The sequence below is a fragment of the Ranitomeya imitator genome, chromosome 4, assembly GCF_032444005.1.
Source record: "Ranitomeya imitator isolate aRanImi1 chromosome 4, aRanImi1.pri, whole genome shotgun sequence".
In the NCBI taxonomy this organism is placed as follows: Eukaryota; Metazoa; Chordata; class Amphibia; order Anura; family Dendrobatidae; genus Ranitomeya; species Ranitomeya imitator.
Window position 1 is genome coordinate 659,267,069 of NC_091285.1, and position 14,260 is coordinate 659,281,328.

At 43.5% G+C, this 14,260-nt stretch overlaps 1 protein-coding gene across 2 annotated transcripts in view; it reads left to right on the top strand.

Annotated features, from left to right (window-relative positions):
• COL5A3 (collagen type V alpha 3 chain) overlaps positions 1–14,260 on the top strand; it is a 305,521-nt gene that overhangs the window by 245,032 nt on the left and 46,229 nt on the right. For both annotated transcript variants that reach the window (XM_069767069.1, XM_069767070.1), the window contains 13 exons: positions 60–113; positions 193–300; positions 3,395–3,502; positions 3,585–3,638; positions 4,233–4,286; positions 4,405–4,512; positions 5,254–5,307; positions 5,387–5,440; positions 5,520–5,573; positions 5,766–5,819; positions 6,199–6,306; positions 6,600–6,653; positions 6,746–6,799. In XM_069767069.1, the coding sequence (XP_069623170.1) occupies positions 60–113; positions 193–300; positions 3,395–3,502; positions 3,585–3,638; positions 4,233–4,286; positions 4,405–4,512; positions 5,254–5,307; positions 5,387–5,440; positions 5,520–5,573; positions 5,766–5,819; positions 6,199–6,306; positions 6,600–6,653; positions 6,746–6,799 (918 nt within the window). The remainder of the gene's footprint in view (positions 1–59; positions 114–192; positions 301–3,394; positions 3,503–3,584; positions 3,639–4,232; positions 4,287–4,404; positions 4,513–5,253; positions 5,308–5,386; positions 5,441–5,519; positions 5,574–5,765; positions 5,820–6,198; positions 6,307–6,599; positions 6,654–6,745; positions 6,800–14,260) is intronic.

Genomic DNA, 14,260 nt, shown 5'->3' on the forward strand with positions numbered 1-14,260 from the left:
CACCGAAGATCAAAATTGTACCCAGTAGTCTAAATTTATTTGTGCTTTTTTCCTTGTAGGGTCAACCTGGTTTAAAAGGAGGAGAAGGGCCTGTGGGTTCACCGGGTGCTATAGTAAGTGTCTCTTCTTTATGCCTACTCATCCGTACAGACGGTAGTCCCTTGACCTTATGTAAAATCTTGCCTTTCTCAGGGACCAGGTGGAGAGAGGGGTCCGTCTGGGCCAGCAGGTGGAATCGGTCTTCCAGGACGCCCTGGATCACAAGGACCACAGGGACCTGCTGGTGAGAAAGGCAATCCGGTAGGTCACATAATAAGATGATATCCTTATTAACCACAAGTCCGCAGGACATCTTCCTAACATTGTGCCCAAGTGGTCCATCTGAATAGTCACACGCAGCCCGACATTACTTACAATATCACAGCCTCAATAGTCACACAGTATCATACATAGATAACAGAGGACTATGGTGTTAGAATTAATTAAATATAAAATATTAAAATTAACTGAAAAGTGTTAGAAAAACACGTCTGCTTTTAGAAAAAGTGCAACTGTGCATGTGTCTAGTGTAGTGTTGCAGCTCATTTCTATTGAACTGCATATGACTTAGCTGCAATACCGCATGCAACCTGTGGTCAGGTGTGGTGCTGTGTTGTAAGAAAGCAGCCATTTTCTAATTCTGTTCAGTCCCCTTTTTATTCATGCAGTCTTCATGTTTTGAACAATCAAAACCGTGAAAAGCAGTGAAACCCTCACTCCAGCACACATGTTATCGAGTTATTGGTTTGGAGTTTCCAATACTATAACTTAAAAGGTTATTCCCAAAATCATAACGTGTTCTCAATTTTCTGTAAATACAAAATTAATCATTTTTTCCAATTCAACCCATGTTTAATTCTGCACTGATTTTCAGATGTTACCCCTAATGATCATCCAACTGGGCTCTCTTTACACTTCTTTGCCGAGGGATCCATCTTCCAGTAGTGCTGTCAGTAGAGCATATGCAAACCACCTAATTACTGTCAGAATAAAACATGAATGTGAATGAAGTGTAATAGCACTACTTATTCGCATTTGTTCACAGGGGCCTACCAGAGGATTCTCCTGTTCCCCCCGTGTGCCAGTCCCAGCCTGCATATAAAATATGGAGTTTGTAAACACTAAAAAATGTTGGTTAAACAGTCACTACATTCACAGTCACCACATTCAAAATTATCGATACTCACCTCATCCATATAAATAAAAATTGTCCATAATGAGATCTATCAGGATTCACACAGGAGAGAAGAGGGATGGACCTGCAGTACGAAAGAGAAGCAGGGTGCTGCTGAGAAATGTCATATTAGCAGATAACAATAGGATTGCACATTCAGCTCTGTTAGGTTGGATGCTCAAAGGGGCAAAAGGAGATGAAGAAAGATTCAATAATTAAAGAAATAAACTTTGTTTTCACCCTGCAGTGTATATTAACAATAGTCATGCAGATAATGTGATTTGTAAAACATACAGTCATGGCCAAAAATGTTGAGAATGAGACAAATATTAATTTTTCCAAAGTCTTCTGCTTCATTTTTTCTAATGGCAATTTGCATATACTCCTGAATGTCAGAGTGATCAGCTTAACAGCAATTACTGTAAGTAAGTCAATATTTACCCAGAAAATGAACTTTAACTCCCAAAACACATTTCAACATCATTGCAGTCCTGCCTTAAAAGGAGCAGCTAACATCGTTTTAGTGATTGATCCATTAACACAGGTGTGGGTGTTGATGAGGACAGGGCTGGCGATCAATCAGTCATGATTAAGTAAGAATGACATCACTGGACACTTTAAAAGGAGGCTGGTGCTTGGTATCATTGTTTCTCTTCAATTAACCATGGTTATCTCTAAAGCAACACGTGCAGCCATCATTGCACTGCACAAAAATGGCCTAACAGGGAAGAGTATCGCAGCTACAAAGATTGCACCTCAGTCAACAATCTATCGCATCATCAAGAACTTCAAGGAGAGAGCTTCCATTGCTGTCAAAAAGGCTCCAGGGCGCCCAAGAAAGACCAGCAAGCGCCAGGACCGTATCTTAAAACTGTTTCAGCTGCGGGATCGGACTACCAGCAGTGCCGAGCTTGCTCAGGAATGGCAGCAGGCTGGTGTGAGTGCTTCTGCACGCACTGTGAGGCGGAGACTCTTTGAGCAAGGCCTGGTTTCAAGGAGGGCAGCAAAGAAGCCACTTCTCTCCAGAAAAAACATCAGAGACCGACTGATATTCTGCAAAAGGTACAGGAAGTGGACTGCTGAGGACTGGGTCAAAGTCATTTTCTCTGATGAATCCCCTTTTCGATTGTTTGGGACATCTGGAAAACAGCTTATTCGGAGAAGAAGAGGTGAGCGATACCACCAGTCTTGTCTCATGCCAACTGTAAAGCATCCTGAAACCATTCATGTGTGGGGTTGCTTCTCAGTCAAGGGAATCGGCTCACTCACAGTCTTGCCTAAAAACACAGCCATGAATAAAGAATGGTACCAGAATGTCCTCCAAGAGCAACTTCTCCCAACTGTCCAAGAGCAGTTTGGCGCCCAACAATGCCTTTTCCAGCATGATGGAGCACCTTGCCATAAAGCAAAGGTGATAACTGAATGGCTCATGGAACAAAACATAGAGATTTTGGGTCCATGGCTTGGAAACTCCCCAGATCTTAATCACATTGAAAACTTATGGTCAATCATCAAGAGACGGGTGGACAAACAAAAACCAACAAATTCTGGCAAAATGCAAGCATTGATTATGCAAGAATGGACTGCTATCAGTCAGGATTTGGTCCAGAAGTTGATTGAGAGCATGCCAGGGAGAATTGCAGAGGTCTTGAAGAAGAAGGGTCAACACTGCAAATATTGACTTGCTGCATTAACTCATTCTAACCGTCAATATAACCTATTGGTTCTCATAATATGATTGCAATTATATTTCTGTATGTGATAGAAACATCAGACAAACACTAATAAAAACCAGAGGGCAGCAGATCATGTGAAAATATAATTTTGGTGTCATTCTCAAAATTTTTGGCCATGACTGTACTTTATTGCCATTGCTACAATATGCCATTAAGAATCGACAATAAAGTTAGACTTGTGCTTAGCAATGTGACCGATTTTTTGGTTCTTTGAAAAAATGTTTGCGTCACAATATTTAATAAAACTACTAGCATTATATCTCATGGAAATGTTGGAGGAGGGTGCACAACGGCTAAGTCATTCATGGGTGGATTCCTACTCGCCACATTTGTCCGGTGGGAGCACCTTAAGCCCACATTTTCTAATCCCACAGTTGTTAATAATATGATTTTTATTTGTTTCTTGTGTAGTATTTTTTTCTAACATTATTTTATGGCTATATAGGGTGAAAAAGGACCTATGGGTGGAGCTGGCCAGGATGGTTCACAGGGAAGTTTAGGACCACCAGGACCTGCTGGACCAGCAGGACCTGCTGGAGATGACGGAGATAAGGTATTATTTGACTTACCAATTTTATTGTACAATTGTATAAAAAGAGATTCTTAATGTTTTATTGGAATATTATTTTTGTTAGGGAGAAGTGGGCGGCCCTGGACAGAAAGGAAGTAAAGGTGACAAGGGAGACAAAGTAAGTACTAATGTGTCTATACTGTGGATGAGGGCTACAGTGAGAGAAGAGAAGTAAGAACAAAATTCATAAATCGTTAAGCTGGACATAAACATTAGATTACGGTCAGCTCTGGACCTTCTGATCTCAGTCGTACCAGACAACTATCTAACATGTGCTTATCCCACATTCACTAGGTGAGTTTCAGAGAAAACAGCTTCAGATATATTGATCAAGCCTGATCTAAGGTGTCTGGTGGTGGCTTATGCCCCTCTTCAGACTGAGAACTCATGCACATTTGGCCGATCACAGAATGGCCTACTATCTAATGTTGATGGGTGCCTTCTAATACTTGTCCGACTGAAAGAAAGATCAGGCATGTAAAACTTCAATACCTGATCCTTTTGTACCCAGGAGAGGTAAACCACTTACTCTCGTGTCTTCATTTAGATGACATCTGACACCATCGAGTATGTGTATGGGGGGATCGGCAGACTACTATTTAATGTGTATGGCCATTGTTAGACTGTAAAATGAAGGAACTGCACAAAAAGAACACTGAACATTATCAATCTACAAACATTATATATCTATCTTTTCATATTTTGTCTTCAGGGACCACCAGGAGCCACTGGCATCCAAGGTCCAATAGGACACCCTGGTCAAGCAGTAAGTGTTATGTTCTTGTCGTCAGTCGTGCACGTTCCTTATTCCTAATTCATATCTTTTTCCCAAATATGAGGATCTGAAAATGAAGATTTATTCATCAGCTTCTTGATTTGCATAGGGACAAGATGGAGAGCCAGGGCGGAGAGGTCAATCAGGAATGCAAGGACAAAAGGGAGATGAAGGTCTAAGAGGGTTTCCTGGCGTAGGAGGACCAAGGGGACTGCAGGTAGGTTAATCCTGAACTTTGTTCGTTTCTTGAAAGTGAACTCCCTATTGTTTGTGATGACATTAGTATGGACACAGTCAAGAGCATAGAGCTGCTATGGAGGGAGGGGTTGCCAACTTTTGGTTTGTCCGATCTGTTTGCTATTAGGTGGCGAGAATCTGTGCAGGACTCTCTTCCTTTCAAGAAACTACATTACTGGGGAAATGACCCAAAGAAAAGGGTGTGAAGATGGAAACATACACTAGGTCCATCAGTTCTGGGTGGCAAAACCCTGCATCATTTTGCGGTGGACATTGAATCTATGTCCACCATATATGGACACCACTGGACATGGTCATCCAAAATGTCATATACTAGAGCTAAGGCCTATCACCACATCTAACACTACATAGCATAGTTACCTTGACCCATGTGGGTCTTAGGGGACGACATAATGGTCTTAATGACCCTCAACTCTTTAGTGTTGCCCAGGACCAGGTGATAAGAATGGACATCCATGCTCTGTAATCAATGCTTAATTTACCTAGTAAAATATACACCCCTTGCCTCCACTTTCGGCTTTACCTTGGTGAAACTTCTATCTAAAAAGGATATGTCCAAACCAAACAACCTCTTTATTCTACCGTATATGTAAGTGGACATGTCCATAGTGGCCATTAAGGGTTCTTTAAAAAGAATTAATGATTTATGGTGTAAACTATGCAAGTATTTCAATATAATATATGTATCTTTTCCTTTTAGGGTATGCCTGGACCTCCAGGAGAGAAAGGAGAAAGTGGCCATGTTGGACCAATGGTATTTTGAATTAAACAAATATTATCCGTGAACCTTTCTGAAGAACTAATAAAGGTTTAACTTAAATTTAATATTGCAGGGCCCACCTGGCACTGGAGGTCCAAGAGGTCCTATGGGACCGAGCGGTGGTGATGTAAGTATTTTTTAAGCTTCATAGGAAACTACAAAACATAATTAGTCCAGTTCTAAGCACCTTCTTTCTGTTTTCTTAGGGTCCCTCAGGAAATCCAGGAGGTTTGGGACAGCCAGGAGCTGTGGGAGAAAAGGTGAGCTAGAGGTTATCATTGGAAACATTTCTCGATTGTTTAGATGAATTTATGAAAAAATATTGTGGAAGAAAATCTGCAATGGTTGGTAGTTGGAAGTATTTATGAAAGGATTATTATTTGAGTTTATTGTTTAGAAATATGAGATATTTTACAATACATGTTACCTAACAAGTCATACTACGTTTACAGGGAGAGGCTGGAGAAGCTGGGGATCCAGGAGAACCAGGAGAACCAGGACCCCCAGTAAGTAATGAAGAAGATAACTAATCCAGTCATACATAGATTCTCATCGATGACCAGCTCAGCCCATAGTATTACAGTCAACCTAGTAATCTATTGTCTATAAAGTTGGGTTACCCATAAGTTAGTTAAGAGCCAACCAATCTTAACGCATTGTCACATCTCCTTCCATTTATAGAACATTTGCAAACCATTTCCACATATCTGGTCATGTGGAAAGGAAGTTCATAGCAGAGCCAGATGATAAATGAAAGATCGGGGTAGATGAACGTAAAACTTTTGAGAATACAAATAATGTTATTTGTCAGTGACTTCTGAAGACATCACATGCCTCATCTCAAGAATCTAGGTATACTTATTACAAGTTGGGATCTCTTTCTAGGGAGGCAAAGGTGATGGCGGTGAAAAGGGAGAATCAGGAACATCAGGCTCGGCTGGAACACCTGGAAAAAAGGGACGACCAGGAGAAGATGGGCCAAAAGGAAACATGGTGAGAAGTTCTAAGAAAGCATAGCGTGATTGTGATAGTATTGTAAAAGAACGTAGAGTGGTAAATCATGAAGACCTCAATGGGAACGCCTGGGGTGGTACACACATTGTCTTAAACCCCTTTAGGTCTATATAACTTGACAAGACCACCCAACGCCTTTGGTTGTACTCAAGATTGATTTGGTATGACCACAATAGTCAAAGAAATTGCCATAACCTATGTGAAGAAGTATTGTTTCTCAGATGCAATCTTAATTTTTGTCATGGAAAGCTCATGGAAATAATCCATTGCAGGGTCCAATTGGTTTTCCTGGAGACCCTGGACCACGTGGAGAAGCTGGAGTTCCGGTAAGAAACTATTAAATCTTTATTAAGTCATTTTTGGATATAAAATATGGGTAATAAATGTTAGTTTTAATTAACATTGACCTTATTTTTAGGGAATTGATGGAGTACCAGGAGAAAAGGGAGATGCTGGAGAGTCTGGTAATCCGGTAAGTATCAGACACATTGAATTGTTTTTTTAAAAAGTGAAAAACAGTAGAACCAGCAGGGTTCTAATGAATTTCTCTTCCACAACCATCAGGACATACAGTGCTGTAGGTTGGGGTCAGTAGAACAGTGGATAGTCTGCATGATACATTCAGTCTTTGGACTGATACACATGAGTACAATATGATTTACTACATAAGTAAAGTCTTAAAGAGGACCAATCACTTGAATCTGGCGTTTTTTTTTTTGTTCCTGCACCTCTCCATTCCTGAGATATGGCACCTTCTTCCTTGTACATAAATGTAGTCCTTTTTTTAAGAGCTCATGCAGATGACCGTATATTTGGTCCAAGAGCAAACCGACAAAACATCATATCGCACATGCACTAATATTATTCTATGGAGCCATGCACATATCCGACTTTTTTCCTCTGTCCGAGGAAAAAGTCGCAGCATGCTCGAGATGGATACGATATTCAGACCGCACGCGGTCATGCAAGTCAATTATTGCGTGGAAAAATCGAACTGCACTCGGATGATATCCGAGTACGATCCGATTTTCACGGACTGACACAATGGACAAGATGACTAGGAAGGCTACATGTACATATAAGGAAACATATACTGATCACCACCTCCTACATTGAATATATGGACTTTGAAAGACTTTACTGCCATATATAGAATATACTTCTAAAATTGAGGCACTTAAGGCACAAATTAGCCAATTGTCAGCTCCTCTGTGTGGTGAATTATATAGAGGATCTGTCAGCTCCCCTGTGTGGTGTAGTATATAGAGGATCTGTCAGCTCTCCTGTGTGGTGTAGTATATAGAGGATCTGTCAGCTCCCCTGTGTGGTGTAGTATATAGAGGATCTGTCAGCTCCCCTGTGTGGTGTACTATATAGAGGATCTGTCAGCTCTCCTGTGTGGTGTAGTATATAGAGGATCTGTCAGCTCTCCCATGTGGTGCAGTATATAGAGGATCTGTCAGCTCTCCTGTGTGGTGTAGTATATAGAGGATCTGTCAGCTCTCCCGTGTGGTGCAGTATATAGAGGATCTGTCAGCTCTCCTGTGTGGTGTAGTATATAGAGGATCTGTCAGCTCTCCTGTGTGGTGTAGTATATAGAGGATCTGTCAGCTCTCCTGTGTGGTGTAGTATATAGAGGATCTGTCAGCTTTCCTGTGTGGTGTAGTATACAGAGGATCTGTCAGCTCTCCTGTGTGGTGTAGCATATAGAGGATCTGTCAGCTCTCCTGTGTGGTGTAGTATATAGAGGATCTGTCAGCTCTCCCGTGTGGTGTAGTATATAAAGGATCTGTCAGCTCTCCCATGTGGTGCAGTATATAGAGGATCTGTCAGCTCTCCTGTGTGGTGTAGTATATAGAGGATCTGTCAGCTCTCCTGTGTGGTGTAGTATATAGAGGATCTGTCAGCTCTCCTGTGTGGTGTAGTATACAGAGGATCTGTCAGCTCTCCTGTGTGGTGTAGTATATAGACGATCTGTCAGCTCTCCTGTGTGGTGTAGTATATAGAGGATCTGTCAGTTCTCCTGTGTGGTGTAGTATATAGAGGATCTGTCAGCTCTCCTGTGGGGTGTAGTATATAGAGGATCTGTCAGCTCTCCCGTGTGGTGTAGTATATAGAGGATCTGTCAGCTCTCCTGTGTGGTGTAGTATATAGAGGATCTGTCAGCTCCCCTGTGTGGTGTACTATATAGAGGATCTGTCAGCTCCCCTGTGTGGTGTACTATATAGAGGATCTGTCAGCTCTCCTGTGTGGTGTAGTATATAGAGGATCTGTCAGCTCTCCCATGTGGTGCAGTATATAGAGGATCTGTCAGCTCTCCTGTGTGGTGTAGTATATAGAGGATCTGTCAGCTCTCCTGTGTGGTGTAGTATATAGAGGATCTGTCAGCTCTCCTGTGTGGTGTAGTATATAGAGGATCTGTCAGCTCTCCTGTGTGGTGTAGTATATAGAGGATCTGTCAGCTCTAATGTGTGGTGTAGTATATAGAGGATCTGTCAGCTCTCCTGTGTGGTGTAGTATATAGAGGATCTGTCAGCTCTCCTGTGTGGTGTAGTATATAGAGGATCTGTCAGCTCTCCTGTGTGGTGTAGTATATAGAGGATCTGTCAGCTCTCCTGTGTGGTGTAGTATATAGAGGATCTGTCAGCTCTCCTGTGTGGTGTAGTATATAGAGGATCTGTCAGCTCTAATGTGTGGTGTAGTATATAGAGGATCTGTCAGCTCTCCTGTGTGGTGTAGTATATAGAGGATCTGTCAGCTCTCCTATGTGGTGCAGTATATAGAGGATCTGTCAGCTCTCCCGTGTGGTGTAGTATATAGAGGATCTGTCAGCTCTCCTGTGTGGTGTAGTATATAGAGGATCTGTCCTGTGTGGTGTAGTATATAGAGGATCTGTCAGCTCTCCTGTGTGGTGTAGTATATAGAGGATCTGTCAGCTCTCCCGTGTGGTGTAGTATATAGAGGATCTGTCAGCTCTCCCGTGTGGTGTAGTATATAGAGGATCTGTCAGCTCTCCCGTGTGGTGTAGTATATAGAGGATCTGTCAGCTCTCCTGTGTGGTATAGTATATAGAGGATCTGTCAGCTCTCCTATGTGGTGTAGTATATAGAGGATCTGTCAGCTCTCCTGTGTGGTGTAGTATATAGAGGATCTGTCAGTTCTCCTGTGTGGTGTACTATATAGAGGATCTGTCAGCTCTCCCGTGTGGTGTAGTATATAGAGGATCTGTCAGCTCTCCCGTGTGGTGTAGTATATAGAGGATCTGTCAGCTCTCCCGTGTGGTGTAGTATATAGAGGATCTGTCAGCTCTCCCGTGTGGTGTAGTATATAGAGGATCTGTCAGCTCTTCTATGTGGTACAGTATACAGAGGATCTGTCAGCCCTCCTGTGTGGTGTAGTATATAGAGGATCTGTCAGCTCTCCCGTGTGGTGTAGTATATAGAGGATCTGTCAGCTCTCCCGTGTGGTGTAGTATATAGAGGTTCTGTCAGCTCTCCCGTGTGGTGTAGCATATAGAGGATCTGTCAGCTCTCCCCTGTGGTGTAGTATATAGAGGATCTGTCAGCTCTCCTGTGTGGTGTAGTATATAGAGGATCTGTCAGCTCTCCCGTGTGGTGTAGTATATAGATGATCTGTCAGCTCTCCTGTGTGGTGTAGTATATAGAGGACCTGTCAGCTCTCCCGTGTGGTGTAGTATATAGCGGATCTGTCAGCTCTCCCGTGTGGTGTAGTATATAGAGGATCTGTCAGTTATCCTGTGTGGTGTAGTATATAGAGGATCTGTCAGCTCTCCTGTGTGGTGTAGTATATAGAGGATCTGTCAGCTCTCCCGTGTGGTGTAGTATATAGCGGATCTGTCAGCTCTCCCGTGTGGTGTAGTATATAGAGGATCCGTCAGCTCTCCCGTGTGATGTAGTATATAGAGGATCCGTCAGCTCTCCTGTGTGGTGTAGTATATAGAGGATCTGTCAGCTCTCCTGTGTGGTGTAGTATATAGAGGATCTGTCAGTTCTCCTGTGTGGTGTACTATATAGAGGATCTGTCAGCTCCCCTGTGTGCTGTAGTATATAGAGGATCTGTCAGCTCCCCTGTGTGGTGTAGTATATAGAGGATCTGTCAGCTCTCCCATGTGGTGTACTATATAGAGGATCTGTCAGCTCTCCCGTGTGGTGTAGTATATAGAGGATCTGTCAGCTCTCCCGTGTGGTGTAGTATATAGAGGATCTGTCAGCTCTCCCGTGTGGTGTAGTATATAGAGGATCTGTCAGTTCTCCTGTGTGGTGTACTATATAGAGGATCTGTCAGCTCTCCCGTGTGGTGTAGTATATAGAGGATCTGTCAGCTCTCCTTTGTGGTGTGGTATATAGAGGATCTGTCAGCTCTTCTATGTGGTGCAGTATATAGAGGATCTGTCAGCTCTCCCGTGTGGTGTAGTATATAGAGGATCTGTCAGCTCACCTGTGTGGTGTAGCATATAGAGGATCTGTCAGCTCTCTCGTGTGGTGTACTATATAGAGGATCTGTCAGCTCTCCTGTGTTGTGTAGTATATAGAGGCTCTGTCAGCTCTCCTGTGTGGTGTAGTATATAGAGGATCTGTCAGCTTTCCTGTGTGGTGTAGTATACAGAGGATCTGTCAGCTCTCCTGTGTGGTGTAGCATATAGAGGATCTGTCAGCTCTCCTGTGTGGTGTAGTATATAGAGGATCTGTCAGCTCTCCCGTGTGGTGTAGTATATAAAGGATCTGTCAGCTCTCCCATGTGGTGCAGTATATAGAGGATCTGTCAGCTCTCCTGTGTGGTGTAGTATATAGAGGATCTGTCAGCTCTCCTGTGTGGTGTAGTATATAGAGGATCTGTCAGCTCTCCTGTGTGGTGTAGTATACAGAGGATCTGTCAGCTCTCCTGTGTGGTGTAGTATATAGAGGATCTGTCAGCTCTTCTATGTGGTGTAGTGTATAGAGGATCTGTCAGCTCTCCTGTGTGGTGTAGTATATAGAGGATCTGTCAGCTCTCCTGTGTGGTGTAGTATATAGAGGATCTGTCAGCTCTCCTGTGTGGTGTAGTATATAGAGGATCTGTCAGCTCTCCTGTGTGGTGTAGTATATAGAGGATCTGTCAGCTCTCCTGTGTGGTGTAGTATATAGAGGATCTGTCAGCTCTAATGTGTGGTGTAGTATATAGAGGATCTGTCAGCTCTCCTGTGTGGTGTAGTATATAGAGGATCTGTCAGCTCTCCTATGTGGTGCAGTATATAGAGGATCTGTCAGCTCTCCCGTGTGGTGTAGTATATAGAGGATCTGTCAGCTCTCCTGTGTGGTGTAGTATATAGAGGATCTGTCCTGTGTGGTGTAGTATATAGAGGATCTGTCAGCTCTCCTGTGTGGTGTAGTATATAGAGGATCTGTCAGCTCTCCCGTGTGGTGTAGTATATAGAGGATCTGTCAGCTCTCCCGTGTGGTGTAGTATATAGAGGATCTGTCAGCTCTCCCGTGTGGTGTAGTATATAGAGGATCTGTCAGCTCTCCTGTGTGGTATAGTATATAGAGGATCTGTCAGCTCTCCTATGTGGTGTAGTATATAGAGGATCTGTCAGCTCTCCTGTGTGGTGTAGTATATAGAGGATCTGTCAGTTCTCCTGTGTGGTGTACTATATAGAGGATCTGTCAGCTCTCCCGTGTGGTGTAGTATATAGAGGATCTGTCAGCTCTCCTGTGTGGTGTAGTATATAGAGGATCTGTCAGCTCTCCTGTGTGATGTAGTATATAGAGGATCTGTCAGCTCTCCTGTGTAGTGTAATATATAGAGGATCTGTCAGCTTTCCTGTGTGGTGTAGTATATAGAGGATCTGTCAGCTCTCCTGTGTGGTGTAGTATATAGAGGATCTGTCAGCTCTTCTATGTGGTACAGTATACAGAGGATCTGTCAGCCCTCCTGTGTGGTGTAGTATATAGAGGATCTGTCAGCTCTCCCGTGTGGTGTAGTATATAGAGGATCTGTCAGCTCTCCCGTGTGGTGTAGTATATAGAGGATCTGTCAGCTCTCCCGTGTGGTGTAGTATATAGAGGATCTGTCAGCTCTCCCGTGTGGTGTAGTATATAGAGGATCTGTCAGCTCTTCTATGTGGTACAGTATACAGAGGATCTGTCAGCCCTCCTGTGTGGTGTAGTATATAGAGGATCTGTCAGCTCTCCCGTGTGGTGTAGTATATAGAGGATCTGTCAGCTCTCCCGTGTGGTGTAGTATATAGAGGTTCTGTCAGCTCTCCCGTGTGGTGTAGCATATAGAGGATCTGTCAGCTCTCCCCTGTGGTGTAGTATATAGAGGATCTGTCAGCTCTCCTGTGTGGTGTAGTATATAGAGGATCTGTCAGCTCTCCCGTGTGGTGTAGTATATAGATGATCTGTCAGCTCTCCTGTGTGGTGTAGTATATAGAGGACCTGTCAGCTCTCCCGTGTGGTGTAGTATATAGCGGATCTGTCAGCTCTCCCGTGTGGTGTAGTATATAGAGGATCTGTCAGTTATCCTGTGTGGTGTAGTATATAGAGGATCTGTCAGCTCTCCTGTGTGGTGTAGTATATAGAGGATCTGTCAGCTCTCCCGTGTGGTGTAGTATATAGCGGATCTGTCAGCTCTCCCGTGTGGTGTAGTATATAGAGGATCCGTCAGCTCTCCCGTGTGATGTAGTATATAGAGGATCCGTCAGCTCTCCTGTGTGGTGTAGTATATAGAGGATCTGTCAGCTCTCCTGTGTGGTGTAGTATATAGAGGATCTGTCAGTTCTCCTGTGTGGTGTACTATATAGAGGATCTGTCAGCTCCCCTGTGTGCTGTAGTATATAGAGGATCTGTCAGCTCCCCTGTGTGGTGTAGTATATAGAGGATCTGTCAGCTCTCCCATGTGGTGTACTATATAGAGGATCTGTCAGCTCTCCCGTGTGGTGTAGTATATAGAGGATCTGTCAGCTCTCCCGTGTGGTGTAGTATATAGAGGATCTGTCAGCTCTCCCGTGTGGTGTAGTATATAGAGGATCTGTCAGTTCTCCTGTGTGGTGTACTATATAGAGGATCTGTCAGCTCTCCCGTGTGGTGTAGTATATAGAGGATCTGTCAGCTCTCCTTTGTGGTGTGGTATATAGAGGATCTGTCAGCTCTTCTATGTGGTGCAGTATATAGAGGATCTGTCAGCTCTCCCGTGTGGTGTAGTATATAGAGGATCTGTCAGCTCACCTGTGTGGTGTAGCATATAGAGGATCTGTCAGCTCTCTCGTGTGGTGTACTATATAGAGGATCTGTCAGCTCTCCTGTGTTGTGTAGTATATAGAGGCTCTGTCAGCTCTCCTGTGTGGTGTAGTATATAGAGGATCTGTCAGCTCCCCTGTGTGGTGTAGCATATAGAGGATCTGTCAGCTCTCCTGTGTGGTGTAGTATACAGAGGATCTGTCAGCTCTCCCGTGTGGTGTAGTATATAGAGGATCTGTCAGCTCCCCTGTGTGGTGTAGCATATAGAGGATCTGTCAGCTCTCTCGTGTGGTGTACTATATAGAGGATCTGTCAGCTCTCCTGTGTGGTGTAGTATATAGAGGATCTGTCAGCTCTCCTGTGTGGTGTAGTATATAGAGGATCTGTCAGCTCTTCTATGTGGTGTAGTATATAGAGGATCTGTCAGCTCTCTTGTGTGGTGTAGTATATAGAGGATCTGTCAGCCCTCCCGTGTGGTGTAGTATATAGAGGATCTGTCAGCTCTTCTATGTGGTACAGTATACAGAGGATCTGTCAGCCCTCCTGTGTGGTGTAGTATATAGAGGATCTGTCAGCAATTCTATGTGGTGTAGTATATAGAGGATCTGTCAGCTCTCCCGTGTGGTGTAGTATATAGAGGATCTGTCAGCTCTCCCGTGTGGTGTAGTATATAGAGGATCTGTCAGCTCTTCTAT